Consider the following 23,316-nt stretch of genomic DNA (forward strand, 5'->3'; position numbering starts at 1 on the left):
ACCCACTCCACTACAGCCTTCAATGTAGATGGGGGTGTGCTCGGCCCTCCGTTTGCTGTAGTCCACTATCAGCTCCTTTGTCTTGCGGGAGGGAGGGAGAGGGAGAAGTTGTTGTCCTGGCACTACACTGCCAGCTCACTGACCTCCTCCCTATAGGCTGTCTCATCGTCAGTGATCAGGCCAACCACCATCATGTCATCAGCAAACTTAATGATGGTGTTGGAGTCCTACGTGGCCATGCAGTCGTGGGTGAACAGGGAGTACAGGAGTGGATTAAGCACGCAATCCTAAGGGGCCCCCGTGTTGAGGGTCAGTGTGGCGGATGTGTCGTTGCCTACCGTCACCACCTGGGGGCCCCGTCAGGAAGTCCAGGATCCAGTTGCAGTTGGAAGGTGTTCAGTCCCAGGGTCCTGAGCTGCTTGGAGGGCAGTATGGTGTTGAATGCTGATATTACAGAATGGGAGAGGTTTAAAATGTCAGTGAAGACACTTGCCAGCTGGTCAACGCATGCTCTGAGTACTCATCCTGGTAATCCATCTGGCCCTGCTGACTTGTGAATATTAACCTGTTTAAAGGTCTTACTCACATCGCCTATGGAGAGCGAGATCACACAGTCGTCCGGAACAGCTGCTATTCTCATGCTTGGTTGCTTGCCTCAAAGCGAGCATAGAAGAAATATAGCTTGTCTGGTAGGCTCGCATCACTGGGCAGCTCGCAGCTGGGTTTCCTTTTGTAATCCGTGATAGTTTGCAAGCCCTGCCACATCCAATGAGCATCAGAGCCGGCGTAGTAGGATTCGATCTTAGTCATGTATTGAGATGTACACTGCTCAAAAAAATAAATAAATACTCCTTTATTGGGGGTGTCTTGCTAATTGCCTATAAGTTCCACCTTTTGTCTATTCCATTTGCACAACAGCATGTGAAATGTATTGTCAATCAGTGTTGCTTCCTAAGTGGACAGTTTGATTTCACAGAAGTGTGATTGACTTGGAGTTACATTGTGTTGTTTAAGTGTTCCCTTTATTTTTTTGAGCAGTGTATATATGTATGTACTTACGGTAATGAAGTCGGTGACTGATGTGGTAATGTTATCAGATGAATCCCGGAACATATTCCAGTCTGTGCTATCGAAATAGTTCTGTAGACTAAACTTCGCTTCATCGGACCACTTGACCACCGTATTGAGCGCGTCACTGGTACTTTCTGTTTGAGTTTTTGCTTGTAAGCAGGAATCAGGAGGATAGACTAATGGTCAGATTTGCTAAATGGAGGGCCAGGGAGGGCCTTGTATGCGTTTCTGTGTGAGGAGTAAAGGTGATCTAAAGTTTTGTCGCCTCTAGTTGTAAAGGTGACATGCTTGTAAAAATCAAGTAAGACGGATTTCAGTTTCCCTGCATTAAAATCACAAGCCACTACGAGCGCCACCTCTGGATGTGCATTTTCTTGTTTTCTTATGGCTATATACAGCTCGTTGAGTGTGGTCTTAGTGCCGCCATCAGTTTGTGGTGGTAAATAGACAGCTATGAAACATGTAAATAGTATGGTCTGCAGCTTATCATGAGGTATTCTAAATCGGGTGGACAAAAGACTTCCTTAACATTAGAGATTGCACACCAGCTGTTGTTAACAGAGACAGACACCTCCCCTTAACCTTACCAGAAGCTGCCATTCGGTCTTGACGATGCATAGAAAAACCTGCTAGATGTATATTATCCATGTCCTTGCTCAGCCACGGCCCAGATAAACATAGGATATTACAGTGCTTCAGGTCCTGTTGATAGGATAGTCTCGAAAGGAGCTTGTCCAGTTTGTTCTCTAGTGATTGTACGTTCGCCAATAGACTGGACGGTAGAGGCGGTTTATTTACTCGCCGGCATAGTCTCATCAGGGAGCCTGCTCGTTTGCCTCTCTTGCGCCATCTCTTCCTTTTTTGAGTCCCGGGGATTAGGGCCTGGTCCAGAATGAGCAGTCCACAGCTGCTGACTCATTGAAGTAAAAATCGTCAATCAAATTTTATTTGTCAATTGCGCACAATACAACAGGATCTGTGAAATGCTTACTTAGAAGCCCTTAGCCAACAATGCAGTTTTAAGAAAATATAGTTAAGAATTGAGGTTAATGATCACTGTTCTGATATCCAGAAGATGTTTTTGGTCATAGGAAATTATGGTAGAAATATTATGTGCAAAGTGCAAAAAAAAGTTAATATCAGCGTAAAGAAAACGTGCAAAATAGCAGAATTGGTCAGCTATCCACTGCAGCACTATCTTCTCATCATATTAGATGCCCAGTAGCGCGCACACTCGCACTCGCTGTCACTCTCTATCTTGCTCTCGCTCTCTTGGCATAGCACTCAAAAACACAGCACGGCATACCATTATATACACACACACACACACACACACACACACACACACACACACACACACACACACACACACACACACACACACACACACACACACACACACACACACACACACACACACATACACACACACAGATGAAGACAAATGAAAAAGACTGATGTTTTCAAAATTAATTTTGATGAATTATGGTTCACAATTTCAGTTAGTTTGTGACTATTTGGTCCCCTTGGTGATGTCACAGGCTTGTCTAAACATATTGGTAGTAATTAGTCTTTGTTAATATGAATGTTCTATGCCAGGTGTATAGATGGCCAACTTGAGCTTGAGTATTGATTGATGGCTGAAGGGAAAAAGGCAAATGGGCTTGCAACTGGGCCATATTTGATTGTCGCATAGTGGGCCCAGGGCCGAAGGACTGGGTACTTTTTACCTCATCTGCAGGGAAAGGTTTCCATTGGATAGGTACAGCAAGTCTTAGATACATTTAAAGTGTGCCTGTCTTATAAGGAACAGCAGGCTACTTTGAAAGTTGGGGTGTCAAATTGAATTCAAGGGCTGTATGACTACAGTGAAGTTTAATCGAACATTATATTACGTAAGACAAGTATCTTTTACAAAACTTTGGACGATTAATGATCGGGATAGTAATTGCAGTTGTTTGTTACTGTGTCACATTCTCTTATCTGCATTCCAAAAAAATTATGAAAATGCCATCTTAGTTCTGGTTACAGGGCAATTGAAAACATCCTCACAGAATTCAAGGTCTTGGTAAGGAGGCATATGAAATCAAGTAAAATTGAAATCTACAACCTACTACCCATAAATGGCCTACTACCCATAAATGGCAGGGATTGCATCGGGAATAATATACATTCATATAGAACAGTTGAAACAAAACCAAGCCATTCTATATGCAGTAAAGCTGTGCTGGGGTATGTTTTCTTTTCTTCCTTGTAACACCAACACATCTTTTGTCTTTTATTTATAAGTAGACTGATCCCGCCACTAAATCAACTGGATCTACTAAGAAATCTGAAGAGCAAGTCGGGACTGTCATTCAGGTCAGAAACAAAATCCCAATTCATCATCTCCTAAGATCTGTATAACATTATGAAACATTATGGAAAATATAGTGTGCTACTATATCTACAAAAAATATAGCGTCAATACTACTATGTCAGATTTGACAGATTATTGACAATTGAATGTACTGTATGTGTCTGTTTGTTTTGTTTGTTTGTTTGTGTGTGTGTGTCTTTGTATCCTGACCAAACAGGAAGGAACCCCAACCGGAGCCCTCCCCAAGGTCAGTATCAAAAACCTTATCTTACAACGAGGTCAAAATAATAAATTTCACTCATCTCCATCCCAAATTTCTGGTCAGTTCTAAAGTCGACACTGAACCTGAAGACTGTTCAAAACAGTCACCAACGTTGAGAGTACCAGCCATGTCACTAAGGTGACCAACACTCGACCAAACAAGTCCTACTGTCTCTAGTTTGATCACATATTGACTATTTCACGGTTATATGGTCAGGCGCAGCGAAGAATAACCCAAGAATGCTTCAGCTGGCCCAGAATAGAGCAGCACGCCTTGCCCTTCACTGTACTTAGAGGGTTCATATCAACACTATACAAATTTAACGCAACGCACAGTGTTACAGTGCGTTCACACCTCTTCATTTTGTTGTGTTACAGTTTGAATTGAAAATGGATTAAAATTAGATTTTTTTTTTTGTCACACACATTACCCCATAATGTCTAAGTGAAATTATGTTTTTCAAAATAAAACATTAACAAATGAATAAAAATGTAAAGCTGAAATGTCTTGAGTCAATAAGTATTCAACCCCCTTGTTTTTGCAAGCCTAAAGTTCAGGAGTAAAAATGTGCTTAACAAGTCACATAATAAGTTGCGCTGACTCACGCTGTGTGCGATAATAGTGTTTAGCGTGATTTGTGAATGACTACTGCATCTCTGTACCCCACACAAGCAATTATCTGTAAGGTCCCTCAGTCGAGCAGTGAATTTCAAACACAGATTCAACCTCAAAGACCAGGGATGTTTTCCAATGCCTCGCAAAGAAGGGCACTTATTGGTAGTAAAAAAAAATAAAAGCAGACATTTAATATCCCTTTGAGCATGGTGAAGTTATTAATTACACTTTGGATGGTGTATCAATACACAGAGTCACTACAAAGATACAGGAGTCCTTCCTAACTCAGTTGCTGGAGAGGAAGGAAACTTTATCATGAATACAAAGTGTTATGTTTTAGGCAAATCCAATACAACACATTACTGAGTACCACTCATATTTTCAAGCATAGTGGTTGCTGCATCATGTTATCGGTATGCTTGTAATCGTTAAGGACAGGCACATTTTTCAGGATGAATAGAAACGTAATAGAGCCAAGCACAGGCAAATTCCTAAAGGAAAACCTGGTTAAGTCTGCTTTCCACGAGACAATGGGAGATGTATTCACCTTTCAGCAGGACAATGACCTAAAACACGAGGCCAAATCTACACTAGAGTTACTTACCAAGAAGAATGTTGGCCGTGTTACAGTTTTGACTTAAATCTACTTGAAAATGTATTGCAAGACCTGAAAATGGTTGTCTAGCAATGATCAACAACCATTTTGACAGAGCTTGAAGAATTTTGAAAAGAATACTGGCCAAATGTTGCACAATCTAGGTGTGGAAAACTCTTAGAATGTACCCAGAAAGACTCACAGCTGTAATCACTTCTAACGTGCTTCTCCAAAGTATAGACTGAGGTGTGAATACTTATGTAAATGAGATATTTCTGTATTTAATTTTCAATAAATGTGCAAAAATGTTTTTGTAGATTGGAGAATGTTTTTTTATCAATTTAATCAATTTGGAATTCAGGCTGTAACACAACAAAATGTGGAATAAGTCAAGGGGTTTGAATACTTTCTGAAGGCATTTTATATAGAGATGTGGTTACGTGGAACTCCCATCTCATTGTACAATCTGCTAAATGAGCTTTAAAAAACAAATAAAACAGTACCTCATGACCCACGCCTCTCCCCTCTCTGATCTAAATAACTTGTTTGTATATACAGTGCACCCCTTAACTTCTAACCACATTTTGTTACATTACAGCCTTATTCTAAAATTGATTTAATAATGTTTTGCCCTTCTCAATCTACACACAATACCCCATAATGAAAAAGCGAAAACACGTTTAGACATTTTTGCCAATGTATTGCAAAGAAAGAACAGAAATAGCTTATTTGCATATGTTTTCAGACCCTTTGCCATGAGACTTGAAATTGAGCTCAGGTGCATCCTGTTTCCATTGAGCATCCTTGATGTTTCTACAACTTACACACACCTGTCTGTGTAATGTCCCACAGTTGACTGCATGTCAGAGCAAAAACCAAGCCATGAGGTCGAAGGAAGAGCTCCGAGACAGGATTGTGTCAAGGCACAGATTTGGGGAAGGGTACCAAAAGAATTCTGCAGCATTGAAGGCCACCAAAAACACAGTGGCCTCCATCATTCATAAATAGAAGAAGTTTGGAACCACCAAGACCCTTCCTAGAGCTGGCCGCCTATCCAAACTGAGCAATCGGGGGAGAAGGGCCTTGGTCAAGGAGGTGACCAAGAACCCGATGGTCACTGACAGAGCTCCAGAGTTCCTCTGTGGAGATGGGAGAACCTTCCAGCTTCCAGAAGGAAAACCATCTTTGCAGCACTTCACCAATCAGGCCTTTATGGTAGAGTGGCCAGATGGAAGCCATTCCTCAGTAAAAGGCACATGGCAGCCTGCTTGTAGTTTGCCATAAAGCACCTAAAGGTCTCAGACCATGAGAAATAAGATTCTCTGGTCAGATGAAACCAAGATTGAACTCTTTGGCCTGAATACCAAGCGTCACATCTGGAGGAAATCTGGCACCATCCTTACGGTGAAGCATGGTTGTGGCAGCATCATGCTGTGGGGATGTTTTTCAGCGGCAGGGACTGGGACAATAGTCGGGATTGAGGAAATGATGAACAGGGTCAAAGTACAGAGAGATCCTTGACGAAAACCTGCTTCAGAGTGCTCAGGACCTCAGATTGTGGCAAAGGTTCACCTTCCAACAGGACAACGACCCTAAGCACACAGCCAAGTCGATGCAGGAGTGGTTTCAGGACAAGTCTCTGAATGTCCTTGAGTGGCCCAGCCTGAGTCCGGACTTGAACCTGATCTTATATCTCTGGAGAGACTTGAAAATAGCTGTGCAGCGACACTCCCCATCCAACCTGACAGAGTTTGAGAGGATCTGCAGAGAAGAATGGGAGAAACTCCCAAAATGTGGGCCAAGCTCGTAGCGTCATACTCATGAACACTTGAGGCTGTAATTGCTGCCAAAGGTGCTTCAACAAAGGGACTGAATACTTATGTAAATGTGAGATATATATATTTTTTTTTTGTGATAATTTCTTAAAACCTGTTTTCGCTCTGTCATTATGTGGTATTGTGTGTAGATTGATGACGGGGAAAATAAACAATTCAATCAATTTTAGAACAATGCTGTTACCTAACAAAATTTGGAAAAAGTCAAGGAGTCCGAATACTTTCCGAATACATTGTAGATGTTGAAATGTATATTTGCAGAATGGTATGCTGATGTGTGTGATTATATTTATGTATGCTGATATGTACGCTACTGTTCAAAAGTTTGGGGTCACTTAGAAATGTCCTTGTTTGTGAAAAAAAGCAATTTTTTTGTCCGTTAAAATATCATAAAATTGTTCAGAAATACAGTATAGAAATTGTTACTGTTGTAACTGACTACTGTTGCTGGAAACGGCAGATTTTTTCTTCTTCATGGAATATCTACATAGGCGTACAGAGGCCCATTATCAACAACTATCACTCTTGTGTTCCAATGGCCCGTAATACATTCGAGTGTCTAGTTTGAGAAACAGACGCCTCACAAGTCCTTAACTGGCAGCTTCATTAAATAGTACCAGCAAAACACCAGTCTCAACGTCAACAGTGAAGAGGCGACTCCGGGATGCTGGCCATCTTAATCTGTTATTTTTATTGGCCAGTCTGAGATATGGATTTTTCTTTGCAACTCCGCCTAGAATGCCAGCATCCCGGAGTCGCCTCTTCACTGTTGATGTTGAGACTGATGTTTTTGGGGTACTATTTAATGAAGCTGCCAGTGAGGCGTCTGTTTCTCACTCAATATTATTATTTTTCACGATTCATTCAGGACAATCCGTAATCATGGTAGCACACACATTAATGTCGAAGTTTAATCTGAAACACAGCCAAAACAAACAGCAAATGCGTCCAACATGTTTGTAGAGTCTCAAGCTTGATGTCATCATTGGGTGCAAGGAATGTGGGACCAAATGCTAAACTTTTGACTACTTTAATACACATACAGTGCATTCCGAAAGTATTCAGACCCCTTGACTTTTTCCACATTTTTTTACGTTACAGCCTTATTCTAAAATTTATTAAATTGTTTGTTTTTTCCTCATGAATCTACACACAATACCCCATAATGACAGTGAAAACAGGTTTCAGACGTATTAGTCTTATTTCAAATGTATGTAGCTCTGTCCTTGAGCTGTTTTTGTCTATCAATGATTTGTATTATGTTTTGTGTGGTCCCCAGGAAGACTAGCTGCTGCATAAGCAACAGCTAATGGGGATCCTAATAAACAAACAAACTGCTTTGTATTCAAGGGATGCGTCCCAAAATGCACTATTTAGAAATTCACAACATAGGGAATAGGGTGCTATTTGGGACACAAACAAGGACACAACAACAGAGAGCCTGTGGGCTACCTACTGACACTTTATTTTTTTTAACCCATCCAATTTCTCACTAATGCTGCATGATGGCGTGACGTCAATGACAACGTTATTGTCACGCCCTGACCTTAGAGAGCCTTTTTTATGTGATTTGGGTGTGATTTGGGTGGGCATTCTAGTTTTTCTATTTCTTTGTTGGCCGGGTATGGTTCCCAATCAGAGGCAGCCGTCTATCGTTGTTTCGATTTATTAAAATATGTGGAACTCTACGCACGCTGCGCCTTGGTCCATTCATTTCGACGAGCATGACAGTTATTTATAAGCGTGGCACAATGTTGTGCTCTGCAATATAGTGCCCATATTTACTCAGGTGATTCAGTCATACAGTCACCAATATGTTGAGCTCATGAGTGTGAAAAGGCCTGGGTAAGGTGTTTGTGTTTTAGACAAGTTCTATAAAATGAGAAGATTTATTGAACAGCGTATTTTAACTGATTACTTACCGCCAAGTAATTAGAGTAACTTGTGAGGCGTTTGTTGTGACACTCCGACAATATTGATTGGGGCTGAATGAATGCAATACCAAAACATTGTACGGCTAGTAAACCAAAGATGTGCATGGTGTGCATGAATACACAGAACAATACTGACTTGTATTGATTGAGTGGCGATAGCATGACATATCTCCTCTCAACGTCTCTTGATCCCCTGACCCCTCCAGTCAGAAGGTCAGCCTGAAGGAGCGTGTTTTCTCCAGTCCCCGGAGCTCAGGGACCAAAGGGAAAGGTTCACCCCAGGGCCCCAGTGGACAAGGCAGCCAGGGTCAAGGCCAGGGGGGCCAACCCATTCACAGGTCCCCCAGCGCTGACAACAGCAATGAAGACAGCCCCAACAAAGTGCCCAAGAGTTGGAGTTTCGGAGAACGCAGCCGGGCACGTCAAGCCTTCCGCATTAAGGGCACCGCCTCGCGCCAAAACTCGGAAGGTAGGAGTATGTTTACACAGTGTGTTTCTGTGGTACTTGATATGTTGAGTTCCGTCTAGCTTTTGAATGATGTGTTATTCTTTGTGGCTTTAGTGTTGCAATGTCATCCATGCGGCCGTCTTGGAAATTAGTTTGTTGTGTGGTGTGATGCGCTGTGAGAGTTCAAATTGCATGTTGTGTTATGTGCTGTATCTTTTGTTGCTCTATTCTTTCCCGGGTTTCATACTTTTTTTTCTATTATCTGTGGTATCTTTGTTACCTTTCTGTTTGGTTCATTTGAAACAAACTTGGAACAGTACAATTAGAGAAAGACATACAGTGTGGTGATTTTATTCTGCTGATGTAGTTGCTGTTTTAAAGTTAGGTGACAATGACAAGTTATAACAATGGTCATAATGCCACTTAATGCTATCGTAAGGATTTGGTTAGATTACTCTGACTATAGCAGGTTATAACAAACCTTTGAACTGATGATGACAGTGTAATTACTGTTGTCCTCTATATAGCTCTATAAAACAGTTTCAAGTCGAACTCATGAGTTCTCATTACATGTCTTATAACAATCCTAGTGGTAGTATATTATTAGCATTGTCACCACCCCTTGAAGTATTTAGATGTCACGTCCTGACCATAGAAAGCCTTTATTTTCTATGGGATCATACTTAAGTAGCATTTTTTCCACCTGTGGGTTATGGGATATTGTTTGGAGTTAGTGCACTTTGCACCTCTGTAGTCACGGTTTGTTCGTTTTATTGTTTTGTTTTGTTAAGTTTCACTATTAATAAAGCATGTGGAACTCTACATTCGCTGCGACTTGGTCCATCTCTACAAACGACCATGACAGAATATCCCATCAATAAAGGACCAAGCAGCGTGCCCAGGAGAAGGAAGTATCCTGGACTTGGGAAGAGATTCTGGATGGGAAGGGATCCTGGACTTGGGAAGAAATCCTGGCAGGACAGGATCGCCTTCCATGGTGGGAGCCGCAAGCGGTGAAGGAAGGACAGCGACGACGACAGGGTTCGCGGCCACAACGCAAGCCCAAGAAGCAGCCTCAAAATATATTTTTTTTGGGGGGGGGAACACGGGGTGGTCGGCAAAGTTGACGTGTGAGTCAGAGATTGAGGAGAAATATTGGGATAGATTGAGCGAGGAGTGGTTGGAGAAAGTTGAGGAGAGTGATGAGAGAGAGCTGTTGGTTTGGCTTAGTATGCACGGCATTTGCCCTGAGGAGCGTGTTAGCCGTCCGATGCCATCTGAGTCAGCTCCCCGTACTAGTCCTGAGAAGTGTGTTAAAGTTCCGGTACAATTGATGCCGGCTATACGCACCAGGTCTCCAGTACGTCTCCACAGCCCGGTACGTCCTGTGCCTGCTCCTCGCACTCTCCCTCAAGTGCGTGTCCCCAGTCCGGTGCCACCTGTACTGGCCCCATGCATCAGGCCTCTAGTGCGCCTCCACAGTCCAGTACGTCCTGTGCCTCCTCCCCGCACTCGCCCTGAAGTGAGTGTCACCAGTCCGGTGCCACCTGTACCGGCCCCACGCATCAGGCCTTCAGTGCGCCTCCCCAGTCCAGTACATCCTGTGCCTGCTCCTCGCGCTCGCCCTGAGGTGCGTGTCACCAGCCCGGTACCACCAGTGCCGGCCACACGCACCAGGCTTCCGGCGACGATCTCCAGTCCAGAGCTTTCTGCGACAGTTCCCAGTCCAGAGCTTCCGGCGACAGTTCCCAGTCCAGAGCTTCCGGCGACAGTTCCCAGTCCAGAGCTTCCGGCGACAGTTCCCAGTCCAGAGCTTCCGGCGACAGTTCCCAGTCCAGAGCTTCCGGCGACAGTTCCCAGTCCAGAGCTTCCGGCGACATTTCACATTCCGGAACCTCCGGCGACATTTCACATTCCGGAACCTCCAACGACGGTCCACGGTCCGGAACCTCCAACGACGGTCCACGGTCCGGAACCTCCAACGACGGTCCACGGTCCGGAACCTCCAACGACGGTCCACGGTCCGGAACCTCCAACGACGGTCCACGGTCCGGAACCTCCAACGACGGTCCACGGTCCGGAACCTCCTGAGACGGTCCACGGTCCGGAACCTCCAACGACGGTCCACGGTCCGGAACCTCCTGAGACGGTCCACGGTCCGGAACCTCCTGAGACGGTCCACGGTCCGGAACCTCCTGAGACGGTCCACTGTCCGGAACCTCCTGAGACGGTCCACTGTCCGGAACCTCCTGAGACGGTCCACTGTCCGGAACCTCCTGAGACGGTCCACTGTCCGGAACCTCCTGAGACGGTCCACTGTCCGGAACCTCCTGAGACGGTCCACTGTCCGGAACCTCCTGAGACGGTCCACTGTCCGGAAACCCCTGAGACGGTCCACGGTCCGGAACCCCCTGAGACGGTCCACGGTCCGGAACCTCCTGAGACGGTCCACGGTCCGGAACCCCCTGAGACGGTCCACGGTCCGGAACCTCCTGAGACGGTCCACGGTCCGGAACCTCCTGAGACGGTCCACGGTCCGGAACCTCCTGAGACGGTCCACGGTCCGGAACCTCCTGAGACGGTCCACGGTCCGGAACCTCCTGAGACGGTCCACGGTCCGGAACCTCCTGAGACGGTCCACGGTCCGGAACCTCCTGAGACGGTCCACGGTCCGGAACCTCCTGAGACGGTCCACGGTCCGGAACCTCCTGAGACGGTCCACGGTCCGGAACCTCCTGAGACGGTCCACGGTCCGGAACCTCCTGAGACGGTCCACGGTCCGGAACCTCCTGCGACGGTCCACGGTCCGGAACCTCCAGCTCCATGGAAGGAGCCTTCCCCCGCGCCAATGCCCAGTCCGAGCACGGCGTCCAGTCCAGCTCCAAGGCAGTAGCCTTCCTCTGCGCCGATGTCCAGTCCTAACACGGCGTCCAGTCCAGCTCCATGGCCGGAGCCTTCCCCTGCGCCGATGCCCAGTTCGAGCCCGGCGTCCAGTCCAGCTCCAAAACAGGAGTCCTTCTCTGCCCCGATGCCCCGTCTAGACACGGCGTCTAGTCCCGCTCCATAAAGGGAGTCTTCTTCTGCACCGAGATCCAGTCCAGGTACGGGGTTCAGCCTGGGTCCATGACTGGATCCGCGGGATGAGCGGGTTCTTCGGCCCGCAGCAGAGCCACCACAAAATGGTGGATCCGAGAGCTGAGCGTGTTCTTCGTCCTGCACCAGAGCCGCCCCCGATGCTGGCGGATCCGCGGGATGAGCAGGTACTTCGTCCCGCACCAAAGCCGCCCCTGATGCTGGCGGATGAGCGGGTTCTTCGCCCCGCACCAGAGCCGCCACCGACACTAGATACCCCCCCTAACCCCCCCTAACCCTCCCACCTTTGGGGGGGGGGGGGGGGGGGGGGGGGATACTGTCACGTCCTGACCATAGAAAGCCTTTATTTTCTATGGTAGAGTTGGTCAGGGCGTGACTAGGACGTTTAGTCTAGTTTATATTTTCTATGTGGGGTTCTAGTTTGTTTTTTCTATGTTGGTTTATTGGTATGATTCCCAATTAGAGGCAGCTGACTATCATTGTCTCTAATTGGGGATCCTACTTAAGTAGCATTTTTTCCACCTGTGGGTTATGGGATATTATTTGGAGTTAGTGCACTTTGCACCTCTGTAGTCACGGTTTGTTCGTTTATTGTTAAGTTTCACTATTAATAAAGCATGTGGAACTCTACATTCGCTGCGTATTGGTCTATCTCTACAAACGACCATGACATTAGATGTTCAAGTCTTAAAGTGTTTAAGTGTTACTGTTAATTAAGCATAGATATTAAACAGCATGGCAGCATATGTTTTCCCTACATGAGGCAGTTCTGTTAAACATGTCCGGTCTGTTTTATGTGTCTGTATTCATGCAATTGTTGCTTGATGGTGTTTTCTCTGTACGTTGACAGAAATTAATCATTTGATGCACACTAGGCAAAACGCAATCCTCATCGATTCCTTTTCGTTTCTCTATTTGACGGTGTGCTAAAGTGCTGATTGAGATGCAGGATGAAGAATTCAGACAGAAGAGCTCACCAGGTCAGGAAAACAGAGATGCTTGTTTCAACATCCACGATCAACACACCGATAAGCAATATATAAAGGGATTTATTACCTCATGTTCAGATATGCTATCATGTTTTGTTTTTGGTTTGGTATGCTTTTTGGACTGATTTCCCAGACACAGAAGCCCAGTTCCTGACTAAAAAGTGTGCTCAATAGAGAATCTCCATTTAAAGTGCTTTCCAGTCCAGGATGAGGCTTAATCTGTGTCTGAGAACCCGGCCCATGTTTGGAATTTTGTTTTTTTAATTTGTTCCATTTGGCAAACAGCTGTAAAGAAGTTAGAATATAGTTTTTATTCTATATAGTCTATTTTTATTTGTTGAAAATAGCGTCACCTTCATGTTGTCTGTTTGATTTACTTTGTTTTTGTATATGATAACATCATCATAAACCATGTACTGTCCATACTAATCACCAGAACTCATGCGAATAATCAGATTTAGACCGATTCTTCTAATTTCATGTCCAAATTCTCCCAATGTGTCTAAAATGTATGGTGTAGCTCAGTGGTTCCCAAACTTTATACATTTGCGTGAGTTTTTTTTCTCACCCGAGTAGCCTCGTTTCACTGCCAAAAATAAACAATCTAGTGTTCAGCGAAATAACAACACAATGTCAAATACAGGTAGCCTAGTCGAATAATTAACATCCAATCAAATTATCCGTTACTCTCTCATGGGAATTCCACTAACGGTCCGTATGTAGCCAAACGTAGCTGCTGCTCATTCCGTTTGCTCGGAAATAGATAAATGGTTAAAAAAAGTAAGGCGTCCATAGAGACACGTACCAGCTCTACTGGTAGTACTGCTAATACCAGCAGTACTACACCTACGCCTGTCGACGACACAAGTTGTTCTGCTTCCACGAGCACATTCAAGCTCCTGGTATAAGTCCTTTAAGTTTATGGGGGGGTCAATTAAGGAAGACATCCTCTTCTGCAAACCACTGGTAACCAGGACAACAGGAGAGGATATTGGACAGCTTTGTGACATCAAATGGACTTTGGTGGTCAAGATGTGTTGGCATCTATACTGATGGCGCAAAAGCCATGACAAGGAGACATAGTGGAGTGGTAACGCACGTGCAAGCAGTTGCTCCCGATGCCACTTGGGTACACTGCAGCATCCACCGAGCGGCTCTTGCTGCCAAGGGAATGCCTGACAGCTTGAAATAAGTTTTCGACACTACAGTGAAATGGTTAATTTTTTTAAAGCAAGGCCCCTGAACTCTTGTGTATTTTCTGCACTATGCAATGATATGGGCAGCGACCATGTAACACTTTTACAACATACAGAAGTGTGTTGGTTATCAATGGGCAAAGTACTGACACGTTTTCTTTACTCACCATAATTTTCACTTGTCTGACCGCTTGCATGATGACGAGTTTCTCACACGACTGGCTTACCTGGGTGATGTTTTTTCTTGCCTGAATGATCTGAATCTAGGATTACAGGGACTCCGTAACTATATTCAATGTGCGGAACATAATTCAGGCTATGATTAAGAAGTTGGAGCTCTTCTCTGTCTGCATTAACAAGGACAACACACAGGTCTTTCCATCATTGTATGATTTTTTGTGTGCAAATGAACTCAAGCTTACGGACAATGTCAAATGTGATATAGCGAAGCACCTGAGTGAGTTGGGTGCGCAATTACGCAGGTACTTTCCCGAAACGGAAGGCACAAACAACTGGATTCGTTATCCCTTTCATGCCCTGCCTCCAGTCCACTTACCGATATCTGAACAAGAGAGCCTCATCGAAATTGCACAAGAGGTTCTGTGAAAATGTCATTTAATCAGAAGCCACTGCCAGATTTCTGGATTGGGCTGCGCTTCGGGTGTCCTGCCTTGGCAACTCGTGCTGTTAAGACACTGATGCCCTTTGCAACCAAATACCTATGTGAGAGTGGATTCTCGGCCTTCACTAGCATGAAAACTAAATACAGGCACAGACTGTGTGGAAAATGATTTAATACTGAGAGTCTCTCCAATACAACCCAACACTGCAGAGTTATATGTGCATCCTTTCCAGCACACCCTTCTCATTAACCTGTGGTGAGTTATTCACTATTTCCGATGAACAAGTAAGGTTTAATATGTAAGATGGTTAAATAAAGAGCACAATTATTGATTATTTTATATTATTATTTGTGCCTGGTCCTATAAGAGCTCTTTGTCACTTCCCACGAGCCGGGTTGTGACAAACTCACACTCATTCTTATGTTTAATAAAGGTATCATATAGTGTGTGTGTGGCAGGCTTACAATGATGGCAAAAAACAACATTTGAGAGTGCGCTGACCCTGGTGCTAGAGGAGGTACGCAGCTGGAGGTTGAATGTTTGAAGTGGTACGGGACTATAAAAAGTTTGGGAACCATTAAGCTACACAATACATTTTAGACAATTTAGGAGAATTTGGACATGAAATCAGAAAAATCTGTCTAAATCTGATTTCTCACATCAGTTCTGGTGATCAACCAGATGAAAATAATTCTAAATGATGCTTAAAACAATTTTCTAAAGTCATGAAATGGAGTTAAATTAGTGCCAAAAACTGAGTGTGCATGTAATCAGTGTTGTGCACATATCAGTCTCTCATTGATTTCAGTCTCATGCCATTAGCTGATAACTGTTGCAAAATTATTTGGCTAAATTACAGCAATCATTTAGTAGCATGGTTAAAATATCATCTCAACCCCAGTAACAAGCCATAACAATCTGTCAGTTTATAGTAATGACTGTTACTGACCTCTGTTGATATGTCTGTTACGTCATGCAAATTATTAGCTTGGTAAAACAATGCAATTCGTTTTGGATTCCCAGGCTAGCAAAAAAAAGTTTTTTTATAGTACTCAAGTAAACTGTTACATTTAAGTTAGCCTGACATGATACGTCTATAACATAATCATGACAAATTATAGTGTCAAAATGATGACATAAAACCTGTCGTGATGTCATTACCATTTTGCAAAGTGACATAACACTTACAAAGCGAGAACTGTAAGAAATTTTAATCTGATTGTATGTTTCGTCACTTCATAATGCCATCTGGGCTTACATGTAATGGTATACTGTAGCAGGCCTTATGTCAGTTCTATGGCAGCCTTATGAAGGCATTATGATGCTGCATTTACTCATTTCCACTGCCCGTAACTCTAATGCAGCAACCAGTTGTGACTTGGGAAGAATCTTCAACTGCACACCTTTGGAAAACAAAAGATCCTACATGTTACAAAGTGCAGTTGTGAGATACCTACTGATCATTTATCACAAAATTTACAAATGTTTCATAATTGTAACACTATGCACATAATATGTTCAAGTATGTGACATTATATTGATCTATCCTTTGGGGAAAGACTTTTGAATATACTGATTTGGCACTATTTGACTTTTGTACAATATATCACATCTTGTCATATCTAAGCAGTGGAATTAATTCAAATCTGACAAATATACCAATGTGTATACTTCTAAATAAGTTGGCAGCGTTAAAGAGTTGCTGCTTTAGCCTCATTTTGATACTGTATCAGTTGGGTCATGTTCATATGAAGCCATAGCTTAAACGGCTTTGGAACCTTGTTTTCAGAGTGACATTTTTGATTGAGTTTGCTAGCTAACTTATTTAACATCCGATAAATATTTCCACAGCATTGTCACTGGTTGCTGCATGACAGTGTAGGGTTTTCACTGTCAAATGACCATTGTCACAACATTCCTTTTCACAATTTTGCATTCAAAACAGTGACTGCAACCAGTATGAAAATTTTGGTAACACTTTCTGTGAATGAGTATGTTTTGCATTATAATGGATTTTGCGTATTTCTTAAGGGGTTATTAAAACCTGTTGCTGCAGTCCTTCCTTCTTCAGGCCATTCCACTAACTCCTGTACCAAACTACATTTGATGCCCATCATTTTTACTTATCACCCCTCCCTTTCACGATGCAGATCTGGCCAATACCCCTGCAGTCCTTATTGCATTGTACCTTCAGAGAAGTTCTGTAATACATGACCAGATACCCACTGAGACAACTGAATATCACCACTGCCCTCGGGTTCTTTACATCATGATATTGTATATAATTTCCGAATAAGCCTGTTTTTTTTGGTGATTGTATTATGATTTTATCCCACAATTTAACCAGGTTTATTTTATTGTCTTTTCCTTCTCCTCTCCACCTCCTTTGCAGCAATTGAGGGGTTAATCAGTAAGAAACAAATCCCATGTCTGCTTGGGGGATGGCCACCAGATCAAAATGAATAAAAAACAAGTGTTTATATGATTGAAGCAATATAATGCATGCCCAACTGTAGACCCATTCCATGAGCACAGTAATGGGTGGGCCCCATCATTTTCATAATAGCCCACTCCAACTACAAGCAAGCAGCCCGAAAGCCATGCACTCAACTCAAAATGGCTGCCGCTGTTGCATTCTAACCTGCATGAAGGAAGCTGTCCGATCTCTGTCAGTTGGCCTTCGGCGCCCACTAAGGGCCTTTGAAGCACAGCACTATAGAACCGTGACACTAGATCCCCTCCCCTTAAAATGGAAGCCATGTTGGGGGAAGACGTGATGCAGTTTCACGGCTCTGTATTTTGGTTGGCATTAGGCGCACAATGTTTTTGTCCGTTGGAGTGAAACTGGGATAAGTCAGTGCTGTGGCCCAAAATGATTGACGCCTTCAGGCAAGTTCAAGCTCTTTATTTGTCCATACAGATATATTTCTCAAGCTCAGAGTTCACATACTTGAGCTCAGAGACATACTTGATTATGCTAGATACACATACTACATACACTAGATACACAGAACCAAAGATGAACAAAGCCTCTTGCACACCATAAAACCATTATGGTCTTGAAAAGGGAGAAATCCTTACCATCTCAAATACAATGAACGCCAACATTGAAATATATAGGGAAGGATTTACCCAGCCTTGTCACCAGTCTGAACCTCCAATTTCACTGATGCAATTTGCTGACAACTTGAGTCTGGCCTTTAGATCCCAAAAATAGAAGAGCAACTATTACAATAATTGAAAGTTAAATGTTTAACTGCACAAGCCAATATCCAAACTCCTTCTCTGCTCCCCCCCCCCCCCCCCTACCAGTCAAATTTACAATAAATCCAGTGACTCAGTCACACACAAAAAAAGTTTGATATTGAAAGGAGTATATTGTATGCCTAATATAATGAATTATATACAGTAGGACCGATTTACAGTGTAACACTGTTTCCACTATTAAGTTTACTTCAAGATATAGCTAGATATATTGATTGCAGAGTTAGCTGTCCTGCTATGGCTTGTATATAGGTGCCTATTGAACCTCATATAGGCACATAGTCCCCCTTCTGCCATAATAGGCATTTAGCAGTTTGAAATACTTCAAAGACTTTCTCTGCATCCCACTCTGAATAAGCATACACCTTGAACTCAAGTGTCTCAAACTGCAGATTGACTAGGCTGTGGTCCACTTCAGTGGCCTGTCTGCTGACTGTCTCAGTGTCATGCACAACGATGCTAGCTGCTAGCGTAGCTTAAGATAAGAGCACACTGGCTTCGGCATGTCACGTCAAGCCTCCGTATTTAATATTTTTGGGCCACAGTAGTCAGGTAAAGCCATTAACCTCAGAAACTTGTACCGCTATGTCCCCCCTTCCTCCCAATCCGCTTTCCTTTTTCTTACCCTGCATCAGCAAATGAGATGAACCAACACTGCCATTAACCTGCCCTCGATTCGACGCCCAATCCCACACTGTAACCCTGGGCTGTGCAAGTTAATAGCCGTGCCTTCGCTTGGTTCCATGCAGACTGACATCCGTAAAGACTGAATGAGTCGAGGTTAGGGGAGAGTGCAGGTGACAGTTGAGTGTTTCCATCCGCCCCATGCCACAGGAACACGCTAACACCGGAGCTCTCGTGTGCTTGTTGTGTTTCGTAGAAGCCAGCCTCCCTGGAGAGGACATAGCAGACGACAATAAGAGCTGCCACTGTGAGTTTGTCCCTCAGGACCTAACTCCCGGACTCAAGGTCACTATCAGGTCCATTTGGTAAGCCAAGACAAGTTTTGTCTTTCAGAGTGTGTCTGGGTCAGGTCAATCTCTTTCTCTCATTATCTGTATGAGTTATTTTACCCAGCACTGGTATATTCAAGTTTGGGATATTCATATCACCCTCCTGCTCTTCAATCTCAATCTGGGAAAATTGATTTACACTGTTATACAGACATGTAAAAAGTTGAATTGAGATACCCCATGGCCCACATAGTTGTCCCCAACCCAATATAGTGATCTATGAAATGTTCCATTTAAAATATCCTATTGAGGTTGTGTTCATATCTCAAACGTCTCTCTCCTCAGCATTATGAGGTTCATGGTCTCCAAGAGGAAGTTCAAAGAGAGCCTGCGGCCGTACGACGTGATGGATGTCATAGAGCAGTATTCAGCCGGCCACTTGGACATGCTGGCCCGCATCAAAAATCTCCAGTCCAGGCAAGATAACCTCCCTCCTATTCTCTCTCATTCTCTATCTCACTCTGAGACCTGTATTGATTGCGTATGTCTTCACACCGCAGGGGTAAAACTTGGTGGAAGCACCTTTTGGAAACCATTACAACTGTGAAACATTTTGAAAAGATTCTACCAACCTTCACAATACATCAAAATTGCTCAAGCTCAGTACATTTAGTTGGGAATCATTGATAGACAGCAATATTCAAACCTTCAAGCAGATTTAAGTCAGAACTCAAACTGAACCACTCAGGAACAATCAACACCTCATGGAAAGCCATTCAAAGGTGTTGTAAGGACTGGGTGTCAGAGTGCGAAGTCAAGTGCAGGAAACAGCAGGTGCAATAACAAATGTTCTTTAATGAACACTGAGAAACTAGGCCACCCTTCTATACACTGGATGTTCTCATAAAACAACCCCAGACACGGGGGGAAACAAACAGTCCAGATACAACGTAGATCGAAAACAAAAACCACTCTTACCAACTAACAATCCCGCACAAAGAAACGGGCGGGCCGGCTGACTGATAAGCCCAACTAATTACAAACCTAATACAAAACAGGTGTAACCAATAAACACATAAGGAGGGGGAGAAAAGGATCAGTGGCAGCTAATAGGCCGGTGACGACGACCGCCGAGCGCCACCCGAACGGGAAGGAGAGCCTGCCTCGGTCGGAGTCGTGACAGGTGTGGCATTAAAATATGTGTAATTGTCCTGCTAAAAATTTTAACTCTATCCCAGGGTTAGGTTTTCAGAAGACTATCGTGAGTTTTCTTCTAACTTTTTAACTGTGCTTTGCTACTTTCATAATTCTTCTGATCCTGACAAACCTCCCAGTCAATTGGACTGAAATAGGTGCCGGTACTATTTTGACTGCTATTATGATTGTCTGTGTATTTCATATCCTCAAATAGTTAAAACACTGTCAGTTCCACGAGCATTTGGCTACACCTGCAATAACATCGCTAAAACACGTGTATGTGACCAATAAAATTTGATTTGATTTAAATGCCAAAGACAAACAAGAGGTTTTGAGTGTTCCTGGGTGTTCCACAGGGGCGTAGGCATGGGTGGGCGTGGGTGGGCAGAGGCCCACCCACTGGGGAGCCAAGCCCACCCAATCAGATTAAGCAAAAAAATATAAAAAATTATAATAATTATGCTCTACTTGTCAGTGTTATTTGTATTTTTACCTAAGCACAGTACTTGACTTGGGCAGGAGCTCACCGGAACTGAGTACCTTTTTCTTCTGCTTGACTTCTTGCACCTCCTATAGAATATTAGCTGAAAAGTATTGAGGAGTTTCTGCACCTAAATATAAACGGTACCGGCACCTATTTCAGTCCAAGTCAAGCACTGGCCTAAACATGCATAGCAGTGGGATAGGGGTGGGAAAACGAAAGGGATATGTGTTGACAATAATAATAATAAATGATATTTGTCAGATGCCTTTCAGGACACTCAAGGACTTCTTACATAAAATCTAGTGCTGTACTTAAAATATTTTTAATTTAGGGCTATGTATTGAATTTGAATTATGCTTGATTAGTTACCTGGAAAAAATAGTAAAAGGAAATTGTTTAAAAAAACAATCATCTTATCAATTTCAAAATAATGAGTGTGTTCACTTCGCACTGATACAATATGCAGTAAACAGTAGATATCGCTGTGTAGGTTAGGCTACACTGTGTAGGCTACTCACCGTTAGCTAGTTAGCTAAATGTCCAAACAAAGCTCACTGTTCAATTTTTTTCAAGAAAGGATGTTGAAGAATTTGCAAAGTTATGTGATATCAGTGATTTTACCATGAAGGCCCTCCATTCCCCCTATATATCAATCACTGATTGCATTGATTTAATCGAGGACCTTAAAGACAGTGTCAGAATTATCAGAGACCATGATCAGCATCCCAAAGGCCAGCATCCCGTCGCCTCTTCACTGTTGACGTTGAGACTGTTTTGCGGGTACTATTTAAGGAAGCTGCCAGTTTAGGACATGTGAGGCATCTGTTTCTCAAACTAGACACTCTAATGTACTTGTCTTCTTGCTCAGTTGTGCACCAGGGCCTCCCACTCCTCTTTCTATTCTGGTTAGAGCCAGTTGTGTGCTGTTCTGTGAAGGGAGTAGTACACAGCGTTGTACGAGATCTTCAGTTTCTTGGCAATTTATCGCAAGGAATAGCGTTCATTTCTGAGAACAAAAATAGACTGAGTTTTAGAAGAAAGTTATTTGTTTCTGACCATTTTGAGCCTGTAATCGAACCCACAAATGCTGATGCTCCAGATACTCAACTAGTCTAAAGAAGACCAGCACCATTTTCAGCTGTGCTAACATAATTGCAAAAGGGTTTTCTAATGATCAGTTAGCCTTTTAAAATGATAAACTTGGATTATCTAACACAGCATGCCATTGGAACACAGGAGTGATGGTTGCTGAAAATGGGCCTCTGTACGCCTATGTAGATATTCCATAAAGAATCCGCCGTTTCCATCGGCAATAGTCATTTGGGACATTAACAATGTCTACACTGTATTTCTGATCAATTTGATGTAATTTTAATGGACAAAAAATTTGCTTTTCTTTCAAAAATAAGGACATTTCTAAGTGACCCCAACCTTTTGAACAGTAGTGTAATTACAAAAAATGTGTAGACAATCACATATACTGTATCTCTCTATGATGCGTGGGAATACTTTGAAACAGATTTCCAAAATGAAATCACTTAGAGCTGAATTTCGGTGTTTTTACAGTCTTTTATGTCCAACAATTAAAAAAAAAAAATCAGTGGCCAAATACAATATTGTTACTTTTACTTAACCAGGTAAGTTACTGAGAACACATTCTCTTTTATAACAACAACTTAAATGCTTTGTTGTCACACAATTCATAGCTAAATTCAATTCCTTAAACCTATTGTTGACGATGTTATGATAGTCTGTCAATCAAATATTCCTAAACCAAATGGCATGTTAATGCCGTGAGCAAACAGCCCCTATTGGCTGGAATCATTAGATGATTAATAATTCATGATATTCCTGAGTCCCACCCACATCACTGTACCTCAAATAATTACAAGAAAAGATCAACTCACAATACGGATGACGATTCAGTGACGATAAGTGGCTATTTCAATGAAACGTTGATGTAGTCTGTTTCTTTCCAACTGTCCTGTATGCATGTTAATACAACTCTTATCGAGCCAATTAGCATTTGGTCAGACCTGCTCCATGCATATTTTATGATGTTTAAGAGACTTACCACAAAGGGTCCAATTTCCAGGGACACAACCCTGATACCATGACCAAGCTCATTTTTCATGAGGTTGTTCTTACCAAGTGAACCCAGCCATTTTATTGTTGTTGCAATTATGGAGTTGTGAGTTTTGTTCCCCCAAAGGTCAGAACGCATTGAATCTGAATTCAACGTCTATACGCATTACACAACAATAGTAAGTGTCTGTCCACCATGGATAACACAAGGCGACATCTTGAGCATTCAGTCTCATCTCAGGGGCATCGTTGTCAAATAAGTACAATATATGTTGTGAGTTTACAAATGGTACCACATATATGTAAATATATT

General features: G+C 43.1%; 1 protein-coding gene across 10 annotated transcripts in view; it reads left to right on the forward strand.

Moving 5' to 3' along the window:
• The window catches only part of LOC129842490 (potassium voltage-gated channel subfamily KQT member 2-like), a 91,206-nt gene that overhangs the window by 59,567 nt on the left and 8,323 nt on the right, over positions 1-23,316 (forward strand). For 2 of the 10 annotated variants that reach the window (XM_055911063.1, XM_055911056.1), the window contains exons 9-15: positions 3,361-3,432; positions 3,648-3,677; positions 8,878-9,140; positions 13,145-13,192; positions 17,413-17,430; positions 19,165-19,273; positions 19,583-19,714. In XM_055911063.1, coding sequence (XP_055767038.1) covers positions 3,361-3,432; positions 3,648-3,677; positions 8,878-9,140; positions 13,145-13,192; positions 17,413-17,430; positions 19,165-19,273; positions 19,583-19,714 — 672 coding nt within the window. Of the gene's footprint in view, positions 1-3,360; positions 3,433-3,647; positions 3,678-8,877; positions 9,141-13,144; positions 13,193-17,412; positions 17,431-19,164; positions 19,274-19,582; positions 23,183-23,316 lie in introns of all 10 variants that reach the window. The other 8 variants (XM_055911064.1, XM_055911062.1, XR_008757605.1 and 5 more) reach the window with 7 other exon arrangements.

Source organism: Salvelinus fontinalis, unplaced genomic scaffold (assembly GCF_029448725.1).
Source record: "Salvelinus fontinalis isolate EN_2023a unplaced genomic scaffold, ASM2944872v1 scaffold_0043, whole genome shotgun sequence".
Lineage (NCBI taxonomy): Eukaryota > Metazoa > Chordata > Actinopteri > Salmoniformes > Salmonidae > Salvelinus > Salvelinus fontinalis.